This window comes from Delphinapterus leucas, chromosome 3 (assembly GCF_059928025.1).
Source record: "Delphinapterus leucas isolate spDelLeu-1000000601 "Yukka" chromosome 3, BTC_Dleu_Yukka2, whole genome shotgun sequence".
Classification (NCBI taxonomy): Eukaryota; Metazoa; Chordata; class Mammalia; order Artiodactyla; family Monodontidae; genus Delphinapterus; species Delphinapterus leucas.
The window spans coordinates 28,157,918-28,181,878 of NC_143131.1; the positions used below are offsets into that span (position 1 = coordinate 28,157,918).

The 23,961-nt window shown below is 47.5% G+C and overlaps 1 protein-coding gene across 7 annotated transcripts in view; it reads right to left on the bottom strand.

The window, feature by feature from the left end:
* The window catches only part of MTMR12 (myotubularin related protein 12), a 79,871-nt gene that overhangs the window by 17,784 nt on the left and 38,126 nt on the right, over nucleotides 1-23,961 (bottom strand). For 5 of the 7 annotated variants that reach the window (XM_089908739.1, XM_022599871.2, XM_089908736.1 and 2 more), the window contains exons 8-15: nucleotides 19,460-19,535; nucleotides 12,531-12,637; nucleotides 11,771-11,895; nucleotides 10,228-10,306; nucleotides 8,380-8,450; nucleotides 6,004-6,176; nucleotides 3,492-3,659; nucleotides 2,447-2,647 (exon numbers count right to left, since the gene is read on the bottom strand). In XM_089908739.1, the coding sequence (XP_089764865.1) occupies nucleotides 2,447-2,647; nucleotides 3,492-3,659; nucleotides 6,004-6,176; nucleotides 8,380-8,450; nucleotides 10,228-10,306; nucleotides 11,771-11,895; nucleotides 12,531-12,637; nucleotides 19,460-19,535 (1,000 nt within the window). The remainder of the gene's footprint in view (nucleotides 1-2,446; nucleotides 2,648-3,491; nucleotides 3,660-6,003; nucleotides 6,177-8,379; nucleotides 8,451-10,227; nucleotides 10,307-11,770; nucleotides 11,896-12,530; nucleotides 12,638-19,459; nucleotides 19,536-23,961) is intronic. The other 2 variants (XM_022599876.2, XM_089908738.1) reach the window with 2 other exon arrangements.

Genomic DNA, 23,961 nt, shown 5'->3' on the forward strand with positions numbered 1-23,961 from the left:
GCTTAACTTGTAGGCTATTGGGCATCCAGTGGGAGGTCAAGCCTAAGTCAAAAAGATTCTGGCCAAAGAGACAGACGGGAGCAAAAGAAACCTGAGGACTGGCTAAGCAGGCTGGATGTTCCTCTCTGATGAGCTGCACGGAGTAGAAAATGTGAGAGCATTTACACTTTTGCCCTCCTCGGTAACTCCACCTGCAGCCAAAGCAAGGTATTGTGTTTGGGGATGCACTGCGAAAGGGTTGTGAAGATGGTAAAGACGGTTGCAAGGGACCCCTGGTGCCCAAAGGAGAAGGTAAAAATCTGAGGAGAAGCTGTTTCTCTCCAGCTCTTTTGCCCCTGAGGTATCCAACTGAAATCAGAGTAGATAAAAGTTTTATTCCGGGGCTAGCCTCCTAACCCTCTAACATGCTCCTGCCAGGGGTTCTTCCTTATAAAAACATTTCCTTACTATGGAATGCAGAACAACAATAAAAATACAAAGTAGAAAGCAAAACCATTCACAATACCCCAAGTCAGAGATGACCAGGAGTTTTGACTTTCCATCTGGGGGCAGGAGAGCCAAAGGCCAGGAGTCGGGGGCCAGCCTCTTCTGTCCAGTGATCCAGGTGAGTCAGGGATCAGGGGAAGCAGGTGGAAGCTAACAGCCACAGAGTGTTCACTGCCTGCTGGGTTCTGTGCTCAGCGCTTAACACGCAACCACTTACCCAGTTCTCAAAGTCACTATTACTGCCCCATTTTACAGATGAGAAAACTAAGGCACAGAGGTTAAGTAACTGCAAAGGCCCCAGCTACCAAGTGCCAGACGTGGTTTCACGACCACAGTCTGGCTCCAGAGCCTGGACTCTTAACAGAGCTCTCCTTGTCTTGCAAGCCCCTCTCTGAAGCCGTAAGTGAACGGAGCATTCCAGACGGGCCAGGTGTGAACAGCACTGTGCCCCTAGAGCCTGGTCAAGGCCTAGGGCTGAGGCTTGGACCCCACACCTGAGTGGACCCCATGGTCACGAGTGGTAATTCCCAGAGCAGAGCATCGTGCTGGTCGGCCACGGCTCTTTGGTCTCTACAGAACTACTCCAAGGCCACCTGTCCACTCAACAAGAGGCTCCGAGCCTGACGCCCAGATGCCTCACCGAATGGCTTCACAGGTCCTCGTTGGCCCAGCGCCAGCTCTGCATTAGCTAGTACAAGCTGAGATGCCCCAACCCTGCAGCTTAAGTCTCTCCCACTGGCCAGCTCCTGGAACCTAGGTCCTCTGCTCCCATCTACAAGGAGAAGGGACACTTAGAACAACGGGGCCTGGGCAGAGAAATGGACTCTAGTCTTACCGGGTGGAGCTTTTATTTCCTCCCTTCCGTCTCTGAGGGCCTGGGGCAGCTCTGCAGACCTGACCGGGCGGGAAGTGTGTGTGCAGCCACCAGGGGGCACAGCACGCTGACAAAAACTGACCTCCGGCCAAACTGTTCTGGAGCGCAGGGCAGTTCTGGCCCAACAGACAGGAAAGAGGTTGAGCCAGGAGGGCAAACACCCAGCCTGGGCCTGAGGACCCTTGAAGGGCGAAGCATCAGCTCTAAGTTATCCAGCAGCTGTGCCTTCTGCGAGTGCTGGCTGTGGCTCACCTGGGTCCCCAAGCCCCTTGAGAACGGAGCCAGCTCCCACAGCAGGACGGGCTGGGCTCCCAGGAGCCCCGTGGGATGGCGGGATCAGAAGGATGGCGGTGGAGAAGGCAGTGACGCGCACCGACTTGTGACTGGCCACCCCGCTCTCCCTTTCATGGGGTCGGGGGGCTGGCAGGGGGTCCGGGTCAGGAGACTGAACAGGAAATGCCATGTAAATCACGCATCACCCAGGGAGCGTCGGGGTTAATAACTAGTAAGGTCAGGAACAAATATCTAAAGGGAGACCCAAATAATTTGATGCCTGTCGTTTTCAGACCAGGTCTGCAAACAACAGCCCGCGGGCCCAATCTGGCCTGGTGCCTGCTTTTGTAAATACTGGAACACAGCCAGGCCTGTCTGCTTACGGGGCGTCTGTGGCTGTTTTCGAGCTCCAACAGCATGCGGGAAGTTGTGCCAGAGACTTTGTGGCCCCTGACAGAACACGTTAGTCGCAAACACCATTGTTAGCGTGAAGAGGCCTGGCTATTAAAGATGTGAACCGGTACAGACGGCGTAGTAGAGCCCACACCGTGATCGCTGTCCCCTCTACTCTACCAACCGCACGCGGGCAGGGGCGAGACGCTCGATTCCACGCAGCAGCCCCGGCGACACTCAGCTAATGGCTACGTCTCATCAGGACAGACGCTGGCCTGCTGAAGGCAAAGGATTCTCAGGGGCCCTGACAATCTGCCCGTCACGATCTCGACTCTGCAGACTGTGTCCGTGTAACTCTCATCCTTACAGACATGGGGATCTCTGCGCAGACCAAGGGGGTTAGACACGTGCACATCTTACTTTGAAATGCGTTCCTTTCCGCTGGCCTTTGTCCAGTTTTGGCTTTTCCACGTAAAGAGGGTTTTTGAGCAACGTCTGTGCTTTGGGTTCGAACTGCACAGACCAATCCCACACGGTGAGGAGATTCAAAGGCTTGCTTTGTGCACCCTGGCCTTCCCGGCCCTGCCAAAACAAGCACAGGTCACGGCGCTTCCAGCGGGGCTGAGGAAAGCAAACACAGTGCTGGAGACGGGCCCCAGGAAGGCGCGCCCCGCCTGCCCTGAGAGCCAGCCTTCCAGTGGCTGCTCACTGCACTAACGGCTTTGCGCGGGGAGAGGCAGGACGCGCTGCTTCCAGCGGGCCGCATGTCAGCCGCAGTCTCCCAGGACAGCACCCTTGTGAGGTCACTCCTAGTTTTCCAATTCACCTTTGGGGAAACTGAGGCTCAGAAAATGGAAGTGACCACCTGAGGTCACGAAGCTGGTGAGCAGCGAGGCTGTGTGAGTGGAGCCTGGGGCTCTGTTTCCCACTCCCTGTGGGATATGGTAAAATCCCACTGGAGGGCCAGCTCCAGCAAACCCCGAGGCCCCCAGAGGGCTGGTCAGAGCACCGATGGCGCAGACTTAAGGCCCTGGGAGCGCGGCCTCAAGGGAGACTAAAGACGTTTAAGACGGAAAGTGAAAGCCTAGCTTCCCTGCTCCGCCACAGCTCTCTTCACAGTCACTCCAGGCATCGGGCAAGTGGAAGAGAAGGCATCTGACCTGTTCACAAAGACAACTTTTAATCTGCTTCATTCCTGGCTCTGACACTTGCTCCCGGCTCCAATATTTACCATGTGACCCGGGGCGAGTTACTCACTGTCTCAGTGCCTCAGCTCCTCAGGGATAATAATAATTCAGACCCACAGGGTGCTTGAGGATTAAATATCAATACCCGGAAAGCACTCAGAACAGGGCCCAGCATATAATCACTGTTACAAAATTATCATTTTTATCATCAATCTTCTTGCACCCTACCTGTGAGACATGGCTTCTTCAATACACAGGTTCCTAAGAGGGACTCTTACCATGTTTGTATCTTTTTGATGAGGCGAATTGAAGAAGAAGGTGCTAAAGATAGGTATGTACAGGCTATCTGACAAAACGGTCAGGTACGTCTCCGTGAACTCGAAGGCTGGGGGATGCTGGTGCACCAGCTGCCAGACACAGTCTAAGAAGAGCAGGAACACGGGAACCTACGTAAAAACGAGATACACGTGACTGAGGGGCACCAGCGGTCCTGGGTTCGGGGCAGCCACCTCGACAGCTGGGAATAACCTCTCCCGGGCACTATATTCTCTGGGAAACGCATTCCAGGCAATTCACATTCTCAACTCCATCCCATTCCCAGCGATAAATATGGTCAACTGAAACCACACACCCGTGGATTAACATCAGGACTTGGCAGGACCTCTCTGCGTGAAAGACATTCCTGAGATGATGTAAAAATCTCCTTGTCAATCAGCACTGACAGATGAGCACTTGCAACTGATCCTGGTAACAGGGAACACTAGCTCTGAACCTCAACAAATGAAATGCTGTTCCCCACAGAAGAATTCCACTCTTCTCATTAGTAGCACTGTGTTACAAAGAAATACTACTCAATTACTTCAAATACTGTGGATACTCCCTTCTCCACACCCCTGACAATGAGGGCGCAAAAGAGAAAGAGGACGGGAGAGAAGCCAGAAGCAGCAAAAATGAGTTTCTAACATTTTTCACAAATGCACTTTTTTAAGCGATGGCCTCTTTTATTAGCTTCAGAGGCAAGCCCTCTAATAGTAGAGATGAGAGTTTTCGAGGGTGCCTTGTCATCCCCAACTGCTCCTCGTCCAATCACCAGTGACCCTGTCAGGTGGACAGGACAGGTCACGTCACGGTCTCTCCCTTCCCGAGCTTGGCCAAGGTCTCACACACAGCTCCTGAGAGGCGGGAGCTGGGAAGCCAGCTCTTTTTTTTTTTTTTTGCAGTACGTGGGCCTCTCCCCGTTGTGGCCTCTCCCGTTGCGGAGCACAGGCTCCGGAAGCGCAGGCTCAGCGGCCATGGCTCACGGGCCCAGCCGCTCCACGGCATGTGGGATCTTGCCGGACCGGGGCACGAACCCGTGTCCCCTGCATCAGGCAGGCAGGGACTCTCAACCACTGCGCCACCAGGGAAGCCCGGAAGCCAGCTCTTGAATCAAAGTCCAGTGCCATGTCAATTACATCACAAAGTAGACCACCCAGTTTTCTATCAAAACTCCAGTATGTCAGTGTTGAGATGAAAAGAAAGGTCTACATGGGCAACTTTATTTCACACCTCATTTTATGTTCAAGAGCATACTTAAATAGAGCGTAAAATGTTTGGACCTCATTGCACACTCAGGGAAATGGACTCACAAAGTACGGGTGACTCCTCCCAGCACTGGGTAAACAGACCTGATCTGCTCTCGGGCTCTTGCCCCACTAGACACGGTGCCTGTCAGTCCCCCTTTTCTCAAGATATACAAACTATACGAGATATACAAAAGCACACTCTTCCCCACACAGTATCAGCTCTTTCTGCCCGTCATGTTATTTGAGTCCCATTAACCTTTCAAATTAGTATCTCAGAAACGCAAGGTCCCTTTCAAGACTGAAAGATGGTGATGTCCATTCAGCCCAATGGGACACGGATGAGTACAGAACAGTCCTGAAAGAAACTACAGGCCTAGTGAGAGGGGGCTGGGTCTCCCAGGACACACCAAGCCCTTATGGGCAAGAGCCACGTCTCTGTTTCCACAGCCGCTGTGTCGAGCTGTCCAGCACCGCAGACAGACGTGCTTATTACCTGGGGTAAGAAAAACCACCAGTCGCCCTGCTAGCATACGTTACCTCTGCAGGTGATCTAATTAAAGTTCACCTGTTTTCATTTTTCTTTCCACAGTCGTTAATAATGCAGCCAAAGGAGTTTGCACCGCTGTAACCTAGACAAGTACACCCCAACCTGGGGGGCTCATTTTCACTAACTGAACTGTAACACTAGCTCTCCAGTGCTTGAATTCGGAGGCCCAGACCTGCAGCTACCATGGCGAAGGCCCTGGTACTGGACAGCATTCACATAACCCTGTGCTTTATTTTGAAAGGGTTTACTGCAAGGAAAATTTACTTTGCGTTATTATGTATTTTCTGTAGGAAACTTGTACCCTAAATGTTCATTTTTTTTTTTGCAAAGACTAAATTAACAGAAACTGTGGGAGTCTCTCTCACTGAGTTCATTTTTATTTAAGTTTTACAAATCAGTATTACTTCCACCATGAAATATAACAGCCCCCTGGGGTACACAATTTAGAAGAGAAGACTCTGAACACACCTGTTAATAAACACCCCTCTCCCCTGGGAAGAGTTTCAATAGTGTTTCAAGCATTGAAAGGCATCTAGCAGTGCACTGACCCCAGCCTTCCTGACAAGCCCCTAAAAGGCGAGCACTTTGCAGGCAGGAGCCCTCGGTCGGAAGACAGATGAATGAAGAGACGGGGCTCTGCTTCCCCATGGCTGCCGGGTCTGTGACGGGGACACTCACCTCCTCCTTGTCACTCTGACGTAGATGGTTGCAGCGGTCCAGGAAGCAGTGCCCGCCCACGATCCACTCCTTCTGGACAAGGCTCTGGAAACCGAACCTGGTTCGACAGTGGGGGTCCATCATCACTTGCACCAGAGAGGAAACGAGGCAGCAGAGGTCGGAAGCGTTCTCCTCTGGGGTGGAGGGAGGCCCAGCAGCAGCGCGGAGAGGAAGGAGGGTACCAAGTGTTAAAGAGCTGCAGAGGGCTCGCACAGGTAACAGCAGGGGCCTCAACACCAGCGCCTCCCACTGACGGTCAAGCTCTAATTCTCCAAAGGCCAGGGCCAGTGGGGAAAAAACGGTAATGTTTTCAGATTGAGAGACAAATAGCTTCTGGCCTGGCTGGCACTGGTTCCAGCACACACTGGCACTAAAGATGGATTTGTTACTTATGAATAAATGCAGCATGGCAAACCCACTGTCAGAATGCGGGGTCCAAATGTGCTACACGATGAGGGCACAATCATATACATCATGGCACTCGCTGGGCTCCACAGACCAAGTTCAAAACCCTTCCCGCTGGTGTGTCAGGGTCTCCATCACTGAACTCATTGTTCCAAGGCAAAACTGCTTCTCAGCCACCTTTCCTCCACTACCTCTGCTTTGGAGAAAGGGTAGCATTCCTGGATTGCACCAAGCCGCTCTGATTCTCAGCTCTACGGCTCTTTCCATTCCTGTCTGGGAGCACAGAGGGGCCCGCTTCTTTCGCCCAGCCTAGAGGAAAAACTCTCCACAGTAAGTATAAGCCATGTGCCCACCCCTGGAGTGCACGGTACAAAACCCACACGATGAAAATTCTGCTCATATCCTGGTTCACCATAAATGACTCATGGCAAATAAAAACATACATCTACATCCGTGCATTTGTCTTAGAGTTTTAAGGTCCTAAAAGTCAAGGTCTACATCCTTGTGGTTTCTACTTTACACAAAGAAGTGCAACTCAAGGTGCTATTTTAAAATGTCCACGAGGACAATGGTGCTGGTAGCAGTGGGTTTAGAGAAACTTCAGAACAAATTCTACGTAGGGAGGTGTTTGCACTGTTAAACTCTCCTCCTGACCCCGGGGTCACGAAGCACTACAGAGCCACGCTTACACTGTGCTCCTACTTCTCCTCCAGCAAACAAGCCTAAACAATGGGAACACATGGGTTCAGAAGAAGCAGATTTTTATATTTGTCTTTCTTGTGCTATCACCTTCCAAAACAAGTTTCATTTTTTAAGAGAATCTTCCTTCTTGCGTATGAAGGGTGTTAACAGTACACATGCGAGTCCTAGGAAGAGCAGCTAGAGAATGAGATTTCAGAGGTACAACTCAGCAGTCCTTCGGGGAGTGTGGGAGAGCTCAGTCTCACCCGCTAAAGATCCCCATTTCATTTTACGCAACTCTGGGATTGGTGCAGTCTGGCCCTGGGTACTTGCCCCTCTCAGTCCCCCAATCTTTATCCCTCCTTTTCACCAGTTACTCAGTACTCTGTTCTGCTGTTGTTAATTAGATCTTTTTCAATAACACCCTTAGGCCTGCTCTCTCAAACTTCTAGAAGGCAGAGGCATAGAGCTCTGTACATGGGAGGTGCTCAGTGCATGTATTAACATTTAAGTCAGAAGGTACAGAAATCACAGGTGGACACATTTCCAGTCTGCTCACGGAAGCTAAATTCTAGCAGTCATGGAGAGTGTCAGAAAAATGATAAAAGCCTGAGGGTATGAAAGCATGAGACAGTCTACTTAATGTAAAGCATGGGGCTATAAGAAACTTTAAATATTCAAAACAGCAGATAATATTTTAGCTCAGATCTAACCAATTCCACCAACAATCTTTGTTGCATGAGGTTTACATTTCTTTTACACATTCTGGGTGTGTATATCCTGTCCACATGTGCAGGAAGTTAAGTCCACGGAAGAAAAGGGAATCGTGGTCCACACCAATCGTGGTGGCAACTGCATGAAGTTGTCAGACACAAAGATGTAAAAATAACAATGAAACCATCCATGGGTCTCTTCATACAAAAACGATCATCCAAAGATTTTAACTTTGAGTTAATATAAAACAAAACCTCAAAATATGAGGAAATGTGAGCTTTGGTAAAGACACCAAACAATTCCTTCTTGGGCTGCGAATAGGTCTGCCGAGTTCCAAGAGAAAGAATTTATTTTTAAACTATAACAATGAACTCCAAAGCAGGGCATTCCAAGGTCAGGGTAAAAAGAATGGGAAGGATTTCTACACCAGCTCACTCCTTCTACAAGACAATTCCACTTACATAAATCTCTATATACAGAAACAGAATCCCAAGTAAAGGAAAAAGGAAACCACCCTTTGTGCTTTAAATATATTACCTAAAAGAAGAACGTTCATGTTTTGCGCTTCTAGACATTCTATAATCTCTATTGCTTTTTTCAGGCAGCGTCTACATAGGAGAGAGGCAAGAAAAACAGATATTAGTTCCTGAGCTTAGTATCATGAACAATAAGAAATTTAGAGGCATCTGACGTGATCTTCAGTTTTCTATCTCATTTACTGTTTCATGCTGAAGATCTCCAAAAAGAAACAAATTATCATTCATGCTATCCAGATACTGCAAGACACTCATCTGCTTATTAGAAACTTAAAATTTTCAGAAGGGATTTCCAAAATGGATATAAAAACGTTGCTACGTGATTCCTAAACTAGAAATACTTACTGCAAATTCGTATCTGAGTGTGTTGGTGAGTCCCAGTAAGACCCAGAAACGCCCACATCTGGAGCGTTTTGTTAACTCAAGGTCATGGGCTAAATGTGTTGGTGTGGCTGGAAAGGCCCAGTGTGCCCTGAAACCCCTTTGTCTCTCTCGACGCAGCTCCGTTTGAGACTGTTGCCGCTGCCAGCAGCTCTGCCTTCTGCACTGGTAACCCTGCAGCAGTGGCGCCTCCCTGGGCTCTTCACCGGCTTAGGGACACTCACCTCTACCCACCCCACGGAAGGAAAGGTCCTTTTATTTTATAACATTCATCACAATACTTGCAATTATATATTCAAATTAAGGACATGCAGCAGGCTCCTCAAAACCTATTTGTTAAAAAGTTTTTGGAGGCCTGAGGCTCCTTTGCACAAACTCCCAGGCAGATGTGAGAGAGGATGCCGAGCTAGGTGGAAGGGAGGAGTCTTCTCTTCGGAGCTGTTCTCTCCCCTGCTCTCACCCTGTCATCATTTCTGTTTTGCGCCTCCCTTTGCCCTCTCCTCTACTTAAGGGCAACAGACAGAAGCTATTCAAAATGGGAAGTAAGAAAGGGAATAAAATTCTGTTCTCTCGGAATCTCTACTTAACTCCGAAATGAAAAATAACTAATTGGCATTAATGACAGTAAAAAAAATTTTAATAGGTAAGAGACATATAAGATACAGAATTCTTCTAAAAAGGTATTCAGTAAAAACTAAGCACCCGGGGAATTCCCTGGAGGTCTAGTGGTTAGGACTCCGCACTTTCACTGCAAGGGTGTGGGTTCCATCCCTGGTCTCGGCCAAAAACAAAAACAAACCCAGAAACTCAGCATCCCTCCCCTTCTCAATCCCCAGATTCCTCCCTGGGGGTGAGCGCTGCTGCTCAATTAGAACGCTGGGTTGCCACGTCCCCTTTTTGTAGGCTTCCCATCCCTAGTCTATAGTCTAGGGAGCAGATCTCTGTATGGGCAGGTAGCATGTCTGTAAATTCTTATCAGATGTGCACAGAAATAATAAATAATGAATGTAAAATCCAGCTGAGCCCTGAACAGAATATGTGATCTAAGAATATTTAACCGTGAAATAGAAAACAGTTAAATTATTTGTCAGGTTGCTTTACTACTTTTTTTAAATTTCTGGCCGCGTTGGGTCTTCGTTGCTGAGCGTGGGCTTTCTCCAATTGCGGCGAGTGGGGGCTACTTTTTGCTGCGGTGCGCAGGCTTCTCACTGCAGTGGCTTCTCTTGTTGCAGAGCACGGGTTCTAGGCGCGCAGGCTTCAGTAGTTGTGGCTCGTGGGCTCTAGAGTGAAGGCTCAGTAGCTGTGGCGCATGGGCTTAGTTGCTCCGCGGCATGTGGGATCTTCTTGAACCCGTGTCCCCTGCATTGGCAGGCGGATTCTTAACCACTGCGCCACCAGGGAAGTCCTGCTCTACTACTTTGGCTTAGAGAACTGTGTAATTCATGAGCAAAACAACGCCTTGAAATACCTGATTATGTCAAGCCAGCTGCTACTTTCCAGCAGGGAAAACCATTTTATATCTGTGTCCCAAAATTCGGTACTATTATCTGAAAAAAAGAAGAAGAGTAAAGAAGTCAGGCACTGTTTGCTGCTGTGCCTCTGCTGTAAAACCTGTGCTGTTCAGAGGCGCTGCCCCAGACTAGGCTGAGAATCCAGCATTTCAAACCTTCAGCTGAAATTGTTTTTGAATTGTAAACCCCTGGAATGGTGTGGTAGTCAAAAATAGACTTTCATTGCTCAAGTAAAAAGTGCCCTACAATCTGTATACTAAGCCACAGTCCACCCTGTAACTCAACAAGGAGAGTAACATGCTTTAGGCAGACAGAGTCGACATCCAGGCTGCTGCTCTTAGAAGAGGAAGATGCAACAGGCCACGTCCTAATGCCAAGGAGGCCTGAGGGAAGAGCTAGCTTCTGCTGGAATCCTAAACACACACGTTTACCTTGCACGCCAGACACAATCCTCCCAACCCACCTTGATACAGAAGCCCTGCATTTTACAGGAGTCTACTGCACGTCAGAGTTGCAAACTCAAATCAATGAGAAGGCAGATACCCCTGCAAGTACTGGATGGTGAAAACAGAAGTGGAGAATCACAGTCCTGGATCAACTAGTGCGATTTCTTACTTCTCCGCCAGGTGTCTGCTTTTTATAAACCTATTTTATAACACACAGCACAGTGTGTTCTAATTAGAGGTACACACTTGTCTCCCTTGGTGTCATGTTCATCTTTATCTCCAACGCCTAGCATAGTTAGTGTGTATAATGGAAATTCAGCAAATGCTGACTGAATGAATGAATAAATCCTAAATCAGACCACTAGGCTGAAAAGTCAAAGTTAGGAAAAGCTACCTGTAAGTGTGACAAATCTCAGAGGGTAAACACTCATTCAAGAGTGAAGAGAATCAACAGGTGACTGACTCTGATTAAATCTGATTCAAGTTCTGAACTGTTCACACTGGCCAGCCTGGGCAGGGAAGTGGTGGTGGCTAGGATGGGCATATTTCATTTTCTACTTTGCACATTTCAGATTAACTGAATGTTTTTTACACTGTAAAAATATATATATATATATGCTTAATTGGAAAAAAATAAAATATTTCCACTTGGTGAGGGAGGAGTCCATTTAATAAGCCACTAAGGAAAACAAACAGATGATTCACTTTACAAAATAGCCGGTGAATACAGGTATTGCACAGTTCTACAACTTTTAAGGGAGAAGCTCAACGCTCACCACTGGGGAAGGAAGAGAGGAGGATGGTGGCTCTGTGTTCACTGCCCTGAGAAGGGGCAGTGGGGCAAGAGCCTGGAGCAAAATGGTGGCAGCAAGTGTATCGAGGGCAGCTGGCCCCGTGGTGACTGGCCCCTCCACTCCGTGACACCAGCCCTCACGGCCGGGAACCTCTGTGTACAGCCATGAGGAACCCAGGGAAATGGCACCGACTTTCACCTGATCCACACGGCATGTCTTTCCCCATCTGACAGAAAGTTTTTGCTCGGCATTCTTCTCACCTATCAGAAACAGCTGTTTAAATTTAGAGTAGGCCGTCTGGATTTCCTGCAGGGATAGGAAGTTGCTTGACAGGTCTTCAGTTTTAACAATTTCATAGGGTGGCCTGTGGATGGTCTTATAAATTCTAGGTAACAAAAAGTAACAAGAGATTAGAAGAGCAGGCATGAGTTAGAAAGAGTTCATTTTTCCTGAGCACTTCCTGGGCGCCCAGATCTGTGTGAAGAGCTCCCACTGAATCCTCCCCAACGAGGCAACTACTGCCCGCCGCCGCTCCCAGCCAGCAGAGGTGGGGATGCAGGAACAAGGGGCAGAGCCACCCGGCCCAAGATGACGAAGTTTATCACCTGAGGCAATTTAACTCCAAAGTCTACTCCTTTTCTGTTTTTTATTCATCCAGTTTAGTTTTTTTTTTAAACTTTTAATTTTGAAAATTTTCAAACATGCAGAAAAGCAGAAAAGAATAACAGTGACGTATACCTTGACCTAGATTTGACAGCTGTCAACATTACAGAAATCATGCCACTTCCCCCTAAATGCTTCAGCGTGCATCTCTAAAAACAATGCAGCTGAGGTGCTTCATGATTATGTTACACTGACTCCTTTCAAATTAAAGGCGACCACTCTAAACTGTATCCCCAGCACTAAGTGCTTTATCAGCAGGTAAATTGAAATGGACCAACTACCAAGAACTGTTCCCTGCTTCTCGGAAAACAAAAACTGAGCTCACTAAACGATAACAAAATGTACAACAGTACCGACCCATCCAAGAAGTTCTTTTGGATTTGTAAAACGCCATCATCCTGTTCTTTGGGCAGTGCTGACATTTTCAAAAGGGCACATCCGCTGTGGCAGGACCAACACCATATCTGCAAAGGGGAATAAAGGTTTTCCAGATGTAATGTAAACCACCTAACAGAGGACAGGTAAGCTTAGCATTTGAATTCATACAGGGAAAGGTACACCTTCAATATGAAACAGCTGAATATATTCAACTTTGTTATGCCAAGGAATAAATGTGTTATACTCATAATGAAGAAGGCTGATTTAGTCTTAAAGACAACAACAACAGAAACTCAGGTCTAGGTGATCACACTCAGACTCACTTATAGTCTAACATACACCTTTTTTTTTTTTTTTTTGCGGTACGCGGGCCTCTCACTGTTGTGGCCTCTCCCGCTGCGGAGCACAGGCTCCGGACGTGCAGGCTCAGCGGCCATGGCTCACGGGCCCAGCCACTCCGCGGCATGTGGGATCTTCCCGGACCGGGGCACGAACCCGTGTCCCCTGCACCGGCAGGCGGACTCTCAACCACTGCGCCACCAGGGAAGCCCTAACATACACCTTTTGACTTGGCTTTAGTGCTGGGAACCTGGATGATGATGATAAAAACGACAACACCATCATCATTATTATTATTAGGATTATTAGGATAGAAGCTATCACTGGAGTGCAGCTCATTATCTCAGGATTTTACATGAATTAAGTCATTTAATTCTCACAGTCACACTCTGAGACAGGTATAAGTATTATCCCCACTAACGACAAGAAACTGAGGCTTGGAGAGACCGAATAACTTCCCCAAGTTGCACAGTCAGTGCAGCAGTGACTTCTCAAGGCCGTGCTCCACTTGGATGGCCAAAAGGGGGCAGCTCCCACCATTAGAGAAAGTCCACACAAGAAAGCATGGGAAGTTGGTTATTCAACATACGTTGGTAAGAAACTTGTACATGCAAGGCACTGAATTAGGTTGTGAGAGGATGGAAAGAGGGCTAAGGTACTTTGTCTACCTTCAAGGTGCTTACATCCTAAAAGGGGAAATAAATTTGCAAATATAATAGGAAGTAGAATGTGGTAAACCACAGGAGAAGGGAATTTCAATGAACAACAAAGGGACGGCAACAGAGAAAGAAATCATATGAATGCCCGTAAGTGACAGATTCAAGTGTTTAAGCATTTTTCTGGATACAGGGGGAGTTTCATTTGTTTGCTCTGCTGTATAGGAACACAAGGAGATTAGAACTGACTTGGGGGCAAAGTAATCTGCCAGGAGAGCCTGGAATGGAGAAGAGGGGAAGATTGGTTGGGGCCGGGGAGTACGGCTGTGGATTTTGTGCCCCGTATAAAGGTCTGGTTAAGGGTTCAACGGTGGCGAAAGCCCAGCACTGCTCTGCTGACCAAGCCTTCGGGCCCTGGCTCAAAGGCAGACCAGGAGGATTTCAGCTGCCCAGAGAGGTCCCCTCTTGCCAGTCATCTGCACCGTACAGACCACACACTGGTGTGCCAGCAGCATCCTGGGCTGGAGATCAGAGATCAGCAAACCCAGGCGATATTCTGCACTACGCTTAGAAAGTCAGAAAGGGGAACCGGTTTGGGGTATCAGGGGAAAATGATGAATCAGTATTGGGTGTGCTGGGTGCCTAGGGCCCTCAGGACATCTGTGTGAAGATCCTGAGGAGACTCCCAAGATGAGGATTATGACTTAGGAGAAGAAGGCAGGACTGCAGCTCTGGACACAGGAGCTGCCTGCCAGCTTCAGTGGAAGAGACGTGAGCCCACCCCGGAGCGAGGCCAGAGGGACGCAGAACTGCTTCAGGAGCTGCCCAAAGAGTACCAACTCTGTAAGCTCCTAACGAGATGGAAGTGTTGGAACAGTGAGACAAATCAGCGGGCCCCTTGCTTCCCTCTTACCCCCTTTTCCAACGTCCCGCCCAGGCACTCCTGCCCCCTGGTGGGTGCAGTTCACTCTGAGGTGGGGGGGACACTCTTAGCCATGACTCGTGACACGTTCTAGGAAGTTAGGTGTTCTTAAGCCTTTTTATCTCCTCTCCTGGGGCAGAAAGAATCTGCTCTTGGTGACATTCAACCACAGCTCATTTCCTATTTGGGGCTCAACTGTCACCTCCCAGCTGAGGCACAAAGGGACAATTCCCTTACATTTGCTGTTTGAAACAGTAAATAGAAAACAAGCAAAATTCTTGGTCAGAGAGAGACTTCTCACAGGAATTTAGCAAAAGACATATGTCTTCTCCTATTGTAATATGTACAATTTCTGTCTGAGAAAGAGCCACAGGGTTCTTAGTAAGAATGACTTGACAACACACAAGAATCAGTGTGATAATCCTGTTTATTTGGTAGATCATTTTTTTTTGGTCTTTTTTAAATTGAAGTATAGCTGATGTATCATATAAGTTACAGGTGTACGATATAGTGAGTCACAATTTTTAAAGCTTATACTCCATTTATAGTTACTATAAAACGTTGGCTATATTATCCATGGTGTTCAATATACCCTTGCAGCTTATTTTATACCTAATAGCTTGTACATTATTTGGTACATCTTAAGGTGTCTCTCTTAATAGAGCCAAAGAGCTTTAGGGGAACCTCTACAATTGGAGGCTAGAAAGCAGCGTAAGAAAGAAGGAAAGGAACCACTAAGGAGGTAAGAGGACCAAGACAGCATCGTGTTTCCAAAGCCAAGATAGGAATTTAAAAGGCAAAAAAGGCGGGGGGGGGGAGCGGTTCACCCAGAACTACAGTGACTGACGGTGTGGAGAACGGGGGCCACCCCGGCTCAGTGACTCTGAGCGTCAACAGCAGAGTGGGGGCGGGCAGAAGCCCTGCTGCAAGAGGAAAGGGGGTAGAGGCAAGCAGAGAGAATCAGTACAGTCCTGAAGTACAGGCAGTGCAGGCAAGGAGAACAAGCCCGCGCTCAACTGTTAAGGAAGGGCTTCTTCAGGTGAGGGAGACTTGAGAATGCCTTCAAGAGAGCAGAATCTCCGGAGATACACGCGGAAGGGGCAGAGCGACGGAAGACAAATCCAGGGCAGAGGAGATCAAGAGCCCGGGCAGAGGTCTGGGTCGGAGATGAAGGAGCACAGAGAGACCACAGGAGGAGGAGGGAGGTCTTGTCGCTCGCTCTCCAAGACCCCTCGGGACTAAGGGAAAGGTGGTCGATGACAGTAAGAGAGTTAAGGGTGGGATCGCCAACTTAAAGAGCATGAAAAAATGGCTACCCTGGCCCCAGGGGAGAGCGACACAGGAACCAGAGGGAGTTCACTGACAGGCCGCTGAGCAGAACAGGGGCCCAAGTGAAGCAAGGTAACAGTTTTCACGTATCCCATTAAAACGCTCTGCTGTTTGGTCTGAACAATCTGTAGCTATGTTCACTAGCTCCGCAGCAAAAGCATAAATACTCAGGACTGGAGTACAGCAGAGGGTCCAGGAGGCCACAGTCTCTAGAATGGCGCAAGGGTATGACTGAAATCACAAATGATTCAGGTCTTCCCCGAACAGGAGTTAAGTGGAGGCAGGAAAGACCAGACTAGATGAAAAGTCAGGGTGAAAAAGCAGAGATACAGAAACGTTCTCGGACTAGCGATAACGGCTGTTACAACATTGTGAACATATTCACTGTCACCAGTGGTAAATTTTACATGATGTGTATTGAGAGCTGTGAATGTGTAATGTGTAAACTCCATTTTGTGTAATATTTTTCCACTGTCCATGCATCACAAGCTCCACTACGACTTTCAGGACACATAATTAAGGCTGATCTAATAAAATGAGAATGCCTTTCTACAGTTTCTATCAAAGTTCTGTTGCTGACTCCTCAGGACAGATCTTCTCAGGACAGTTTCTACTTCTCAGCCCCAAGGCCTGGCTAGAACAGAGTAGTGAAATTTCATATAATGCTGGATGGAGAAGCAGCCTGTTCCCAAGTGTGTAGACAATTCATCTTGGTTTCTTCCCACAGAGCATACCCCTTCTCCTAGAGTCATCTATGAAAGGCTGACGGATGAAGACCCTCATGTTTATTCTTCTAAAACATTCTCAAAATGTTGTCTACAGATCCCAAGACCCTCCCTTACAGGTGGCCTGAGAATATTACTAAGATATAATTTGTCTTTTTCACTGTGTTGACATTGGCACTGATAGTGTTACAACTGCTGGTGCCTTGGTACCAACCAAGGTATTGCTACCAACAGCACTGGTCACCACTGTATTCTTCACTGCCACAAACTTGAAGAAAAATAATTGTTTCACTTCAGAATGTCCATAATGAAGAACTAAACATTATGAATTATATTAATCTTGATCATTACATTTAATACTAATATTTTTTATATTCTGTGTGATGGAGTGGAAACAAAGCATGGAGGTGTTTGTCTCAGGGAAAAGCACCTATGAGACTGACTGGAGAGCTGAGCTACCTGCTGTATTCTTGTAACTGAAAGAGTGAATGACAGACAAACTACGGGTGTTCAGACTTTGGTATCTGGCAGACATTCATTCTTTAGGAAAAAAAAAAACAAAAAACAAGAATGAAGCGAGCCTATCCCCTTAAGGACAACAACTGACAATTTGTTGCCAATGATAAAAGTTGAACTTTCAAGCAAAAATTAGAATTTTGTAAAACTAGTCTCTGCCTTTTTAGCTGGACAAATTCCAAATATTTAAAGACTTTCCTGATGAGACAGGGATGATATTAACAAACGTGATTTTTATCTAAGAAAGCATGTCAATATTTGGATGGCCTGGGACTTCCCTGGTGGCGCAGTGGTTAAGAATCTGCCTGCCAATGCAGGGGACACGGGTTCGAGCCCTGGTCCGGGAAGATCCCACATGCCGCGGAGCAACTAAGCCCGTGTGCCACAACTACTGAGCCTGTGCTCTAGAGCCTGCGAGCCACAACAACTGAGCCCACGTACCACAACTACTGAAGCCCGCGCACCTAGAGCCCGTGCTCAGCAACAAGAGAAGCCACTGCAATGAGAAGCCTGTGCACTGTAACAAAGAGTAGCCCCCGCTCACCGCGACTAGAGAAAGCCCGTGCGCAGCAACGAAGACCCAACGCAGCCAAAAATAAAAATAAATAAATTTATTAAAAAAAAAATTTGTATGACCTGTATAACCTAGTGAGCTAATACTTTCTAAACGACCAATGTATTATGTTTTTAAATCATGCATGTTTTTTTTTTTTTCGCGGTACGCGGGCCTCTCACTGTTGTGGCCTCTCCCGTTGCGGAGCACAGGCTACGGACGCACAGGCTTAGCGGCCATGGCTCACGGGCCTAGCTGCTCCACGGCATGTGGGATCTTCCTGGACCGGGGCACGAACCCGTGTCCCCTGCATCGGCAGGCGGACTCTCAACCACTGCACCACCAGGGAAGCCCTAAATCATGCATGTTTTAAGACCCATTCAAAGTACAAGACAGACCAATGGATTTTAATTTGGCAGTGAATGAAAAGTTCATTGACTATGTTTTCAGATTCCTTATTGCAATTAATCTTTATGAAACCACCACTTAGCAATTTTTCGGTATACTGTCAAAGAATAATATTTTCATATTCTCTGAAAAGGCTATTAAATACTCCTCCCTTTCCCAAATACACATCTGTGTGAGGCTGGATTTTCTTCATGTACTTCAACCACACCCCAATATACCACAACAGACTGAAGGAAGTGAGAAGATGTGAGAATGTAGCTGCCTTCTATTTTCAAAAATGTAAAACAGTACTATTCTATTTTTTTGTTTTGGACAATATAGTTATTTTTCACAGAAATTTTTATGTTAACAGGTTTTTTACTAAAATAAACATTAAGCAATTTTTCAGTTTTAATTTCTAATATGGCAAATATCAACAGATACAACCACATAAACAAAAACTCTGAGACCCTCAATGCTTTTTAAGAGTGTAAAGAGTCCTGAGACCGGAAAGTTTGAGAACCACTGCTCTAAATCAAAGGTGGCACACTGGTGGCAAGTGAACCAACTCTGGCCCAAAGACATGTTTTTTAAACATCTGAATCAGTTGTGAACAGCTGCACACATTTAGAGATCGGGAAAACTCACATAAAAATCCATGTCTCTGATTTCTCCTGAGAAGTCTGGACATCTGGCAAAAGCAGGCCCGTATTCCCACATGGCACAAACGGGCCGGCAGAGAAGAGCAGCCAGCCCTTCATCCAGGCAGAGGGTCTCTGCTTCATTGCAAGGACCACACTCATTACCCACCTGGCCTGCATACACTTCCGGGCATGTGACCCCTGCTTAGACATCTCACCTCCCATTACAGGAGTGACCTTTTTGGTGAACCAGCCATGTGCATAGCACAGCATTTGTCTGTAATTCTCATTCTGTACTCAATTCCCTGCAGTCTTGGCAACTCCCAACTGCCAATCAGAAACTGGAGTAACTGCCAGGGTCTTGCTTTCTTTGATCAGTGACACACTAAATATGGCTCCCATCCCAGTCTATTCTGTGAAAACTAAGCAAGCTCTCCATGTTGTCTCTGGGAGGAAACTCGGCCATGCCCATTTAAGATTAATGGTGTGGGCCAAAAGGAACCTTAAACTCTACTACCCTTACGGGGTCGGCTCAGCCTCAAAACAATTTAGGTGTTAAATTAGGCTGGCTTTCAACACCAGACTGGCCTGTAATCCCCCAAAAGCTCTTTAAAGATGTCTCTGCTAAGAACTCCAGTGCATCTGTGAAAACTTTAGAACTCTGACCCCAGGAGCCTCATTATCAAAGAGACTCCTCTAGGGAGTCCCTAAGATATTTTTAGATTGCTCTTGGACTGAGGACAAACTCTTTAATACCAAAGCCAAGGGCTTTAAGTAGGATAATCTGCCAGGATGGGCCAATGAGCAAGCCATGCATTTAGGGTTTCCAGATGCACTTACTGGTATGCCATGACCATGGAAGCGTGGCACGTCCTCCTCAGGAAGAGGGGTGGGGACAACAAAGTATGCTGGCAACCTAGAAGAAAGAGATGTCATCGGTTTTAGTGCTGGAGTTAATTCATTAAATATGAAAGCTCAACGTCAATGAACACAGGAAGTTAAGCAGAGTGTCATGACATGGACCACATTTCCCTCTTAAGAAGAACCAGTGCAGATGAACCGTCTCTGTCGAAATCAATCAGGAATCTAAATCCTAGCTCTGCCTCTGATTCTGTGTAACCCTAGGTAAGTTACCCCACCTCTCTGGGTCTGTTTCCTCATGAATAAAATCACCATGGCAATGTACTCATCAAAATCCAGACTGTAGGAAACTATCAGTCAAGTGGCCTGGTTTCTTCAAATAAACTGCAAGAAAAAGCTAATAGTGTGAGACTCTATAGATTAAGAAGTTTAAGAAACCTATCAGTTTTCAAGATATCAATCTCATCGAATCTTTTTTTTTTTGGCTGCGTTGGGTCTTCGTTGCTGCACGTGGGCTTTCTCTACTTGTGGTGAGCAAGGGGTACTCTTCGTTGCAGTGGGCAGGCTTCTTATTGTGGTGGCTTCTCTTGTTGTGGAGCACAGGCTGTAGGCACGCAGGCTTCAGTAGCTGCGGCACATGGGCCCTAGAGAACGCGGGCTTCAGTAGTTACAGCGCATGGGCTCAGTAGTTGTGGCTCGCGGGCTCTAGAGCACAGGCTCAGCAGTTGTGGCACACGGGCTTAGTTGCTCCACGACATGTGGGACCTTTCCAGACCAGGATTGAACTCGTGTCCCCTGCATTGGCAGGTGGATTCTTAACCACTGAGCCATCAGGGAAGTCCCTCACTGAATCTTGATTAATGATAAAACAGATAAAACGATGAAAAATAAATTGTTTTGAGAATTTATAAAACAATGGGAAAAATCTCAACACTTGACTGGGTACTGAATGATATTAAGGAATCAAATGTTAAATGTGAAAGGTGTGATAATGCTTTTATGATTATGTTTATAAAAAGAGTCCTTCATTCTTAGAGATGTAAAACTTAAATATTTATGAATGAAATGTGATGAGCTCTAGGATTTATTTCAAAATAGTTGGGCAGGACGGGGGAGGGGGAGGGTTGGAGTAGGTAGAGGCACAGAGACTAGCCATGAGTTAGTAACTGTTGAAGCTGGGTGACGGGTTAAAGGAATTCATCAAATTCTCTTTTCTTTTATACTGCTTGAAATTTTCCACTTAAAAAAAAAAATCTTAAAGGTAATTAAAAGGAACAAAGCTCCCATAATATTGTGATGTAAAACCAGGTTTGGGAACAACTGGTCAAGGCTAAGATACCTCAGACCATTAAAACGTAGAAGAATTATTTGGATTTAGAGGTTCCGAAGTGCTTGGAATACTTTCTTTCACGTCCGCTTGAGTGGGTGGGCTTACTATCCCTTCTTCAGGTGCTGTCACTGAAGCAAAAACCTCTTCACAGATCAATGACTCTCAAACTCAGGCTGCCTGTTAAAATCACACAGGAAGATTTAAACATTCCCGGTGTCCAGGCTCCACCGCAGAACTATGAAATATCAGAGGTGTCAAAGCTCTCCAGGTGTGTAATCAGGATGACAGCTGTTGTTCTAGAAGGTCCTGCTAGTCAAAGTGTACAGCAGCATTACACGGACACTTAGAAGGAGAGCAGCCCCGGCCTGCAGGATCAGAATCTGCACTTCCACAAGCTCCCCAGGGGACTGGGCTGCACAGTCAACCATGAGAAGCAGCGCCTTAGATGACAACTTACAAACAGACAACTGTTTCCCAGCCCTCACAGGAGAGTCGCCCGTGGGCTTTGTGTAAACCAGATTCTCAGCTCCTTCCCCAGAGGCTCATTCGACAAAGTTGGGATGGGGCCACACTGCTTTAAAAAGTTTCCATGTCTTCCTCTACTAGTGTGGTTGAACATTTCACAAGTTAATTGTGCCTTATAAACAGTCTTTCACCAACGGGGAAAAAAATGTCAGAACCCAGTGTACTAGCGTGTGTACCATGCAGTCACTGAAGAAAGGAGGCTGCAAAGAGAGGGACAGCTCTGCACCAGTGGGGAGGTTTGTGATGTCCCCTCCTGTCCCAGTGAACTCAAGGTGGTTCTACGGAGGCTCTGCTGGGAGACTCCCGATGTCTACAAGCAACTGACCCTCCCACCTGGGACAGCACTCATTTTAGTCACCAGGAGGAGTTTTGAATACACAGTAAACAGCCTCTCCAAATATAAGCTGACCTTATTCAAGGAAGGTTGTATGATCCTCTTAGGCACCACCTCAGTTAGGGTGAGGGAACCCCCAAAGCGACACCACCAGAGCAGCAATGTCTTCCTGTGGCTGCATCAATTCCTAGGTTCCCCTGTGTTACACACTCCCTACAGGGTTGAGGACCTTCTTATACCTTCACAGGGAGGTGGCACGAAGAAAGGCTTTTCAGGAGAAGGCAAAGTAGACACTCAGTTTCTTATTCTTATCCAAACTGGCCGGGGTCTTCTCTTACCACTGGGGCTTTCATTAATTATTCACTGTTCCCAATTTATTGAGTGGGTCTTATAAGTCAGGCACTATACTTGGTACTGAGGATATAAAGATGAACCAAAACAGTGTCCTTGATTCCCCAGGACTGATGGGCTGCAGAAACAAACATTAACCAAATGGTGATACAGATAAGAATAAACTCACGATCGGAAGAGGTGCTAAGGAGAGAGGCACAGTGCAATGAAAGCTCTCACAGGAGACCTCATCTAGTCTTGGGAAGACTCCCTAAAAGAGACACCTGGGCAGAGATCTGACCGATGAAGTGGAGGTAACTCACTAGTAAAGCTGGACGCAAAAGGAGCATCCTAGACAGACCGCACAGGCAAGGCCCACAGGAGGGACTCAGGGTGGCTGGAGGGGTACACGCAAAGCTGGAGAGTTAGGCATGAGGCAAGCCATGAAGGGCCTGTTAGAAGTTTTATCCTCTCTACCATGAACAGCAAGGAGCCAATGAAGCAGGGGAGGAATGGATGCCGCGGGCCAGAGTGGGTGGGGGAGACCATGCAGGCAGCTACCACAGTGCCAGGTAAGAAACAAAGCACAGCTTTTCCTGTATCATCCCTGTGGGGCAGAAGCGCAGGGGCGAGTGCATGGCTGGGGCAGTCCAGGGGGAGTGTGTCTGCACCAAGTGCGCTGAGCAGCAAAATCTCGCTGAGGCTCCATTCTCCCCCCTGACCACTAATTAGAACCCCCTGACACCCCACTACACCCACCTTCTCTACCTGGTATATTTCTGATGTGCTGACACCTATGCAAATACCAATGAATTTAATCAGTATGTGGCAGGATCCTGGGAATGGGCATGCCTTCTATCAGTGTCAACATCACATTACAAAATATCACCTCCTAGGACCAGGGCTTTCTGACCTCCTCCTGACTGAGCGCTTGTTCTCCCTTTCCAAGCTTTGTGACTATAAAGAGGGGAGGAGGGGCAGCGTGGGCATGGGGGGTGTGATCCGACACCTGCCCTGCAGGCCCCTCCCCACTGTCACCCTAGTTTGTGCTGTAACGAGAGGGCTAACCTTATAAGTGTCTGAGACTGATCAAAATCAAAACTGATCTACTGGGGCTTTCCTGGTGGCGCAGTGGTTGAGAGTCCGCCTGCCGATGCAGGGGACATGGGTTCGTGCCCCGGTCCGGGAGGATCCCACATGCTGCGGAGCAGCTGGGCCCGTGAGCCATGGCCACTGGGCCTGCACGTCCAGAGCCTGTGCTCCGCAACGGGAGAGGCCGCAACAGTGAGAGGGCCGCGTACCGCAAAAAAACCAAAAAAAACCAAAAAAACTGATCTACTGAAAAGGCCCCTCGGAACCGTAAGTACAAAATGCTCTAGGAAAATACTAATTTTTTGAAACTGTTGGCAGGGCGGTGAGGATTATGTTCCAAAACAGTAAGATTCAAGTTTCAAAAAAAGGATTACACAGAGTCATCCTTTAAAAATGTAGGTGAGATCACATCACGCCTCTGCTCAAACTCCTCCGCACTGCACTATAAATTCTGAAACCCTCCCTGCCCATCAGCACCCAGCCGGCCCTCTCCTCCCTGATCACACCTCCTACTGCTCTGTCCCCTGCTCACTCCTCTCCAACCCCTGGGCTCCTCGCTGTTCCTCACACAAGCCAGACAAGATTCCACCTCAGGGCCTTTGCACCTGCTGTTCCCTCTGCCTGACCAACCCTCCTGCCAACATCTCTAGCACGCCCCAGTCCCTGGCCTGATCTATTTTTCTCCATAGCACTTATTACCTCTTAATACACTATAATTACTCACTTATTCTATCATCATTTTCCTCCTCTAGAACGAAAGCTCCATGAGGGCAGGGATTTTTAGGCTCTATCTTCAGTAGCGAGGACACTGTCAGGCACATAGGAGACCCTTAGAAATGTTTATTGAGGGACTTCCCTGGTGGCGCAGTG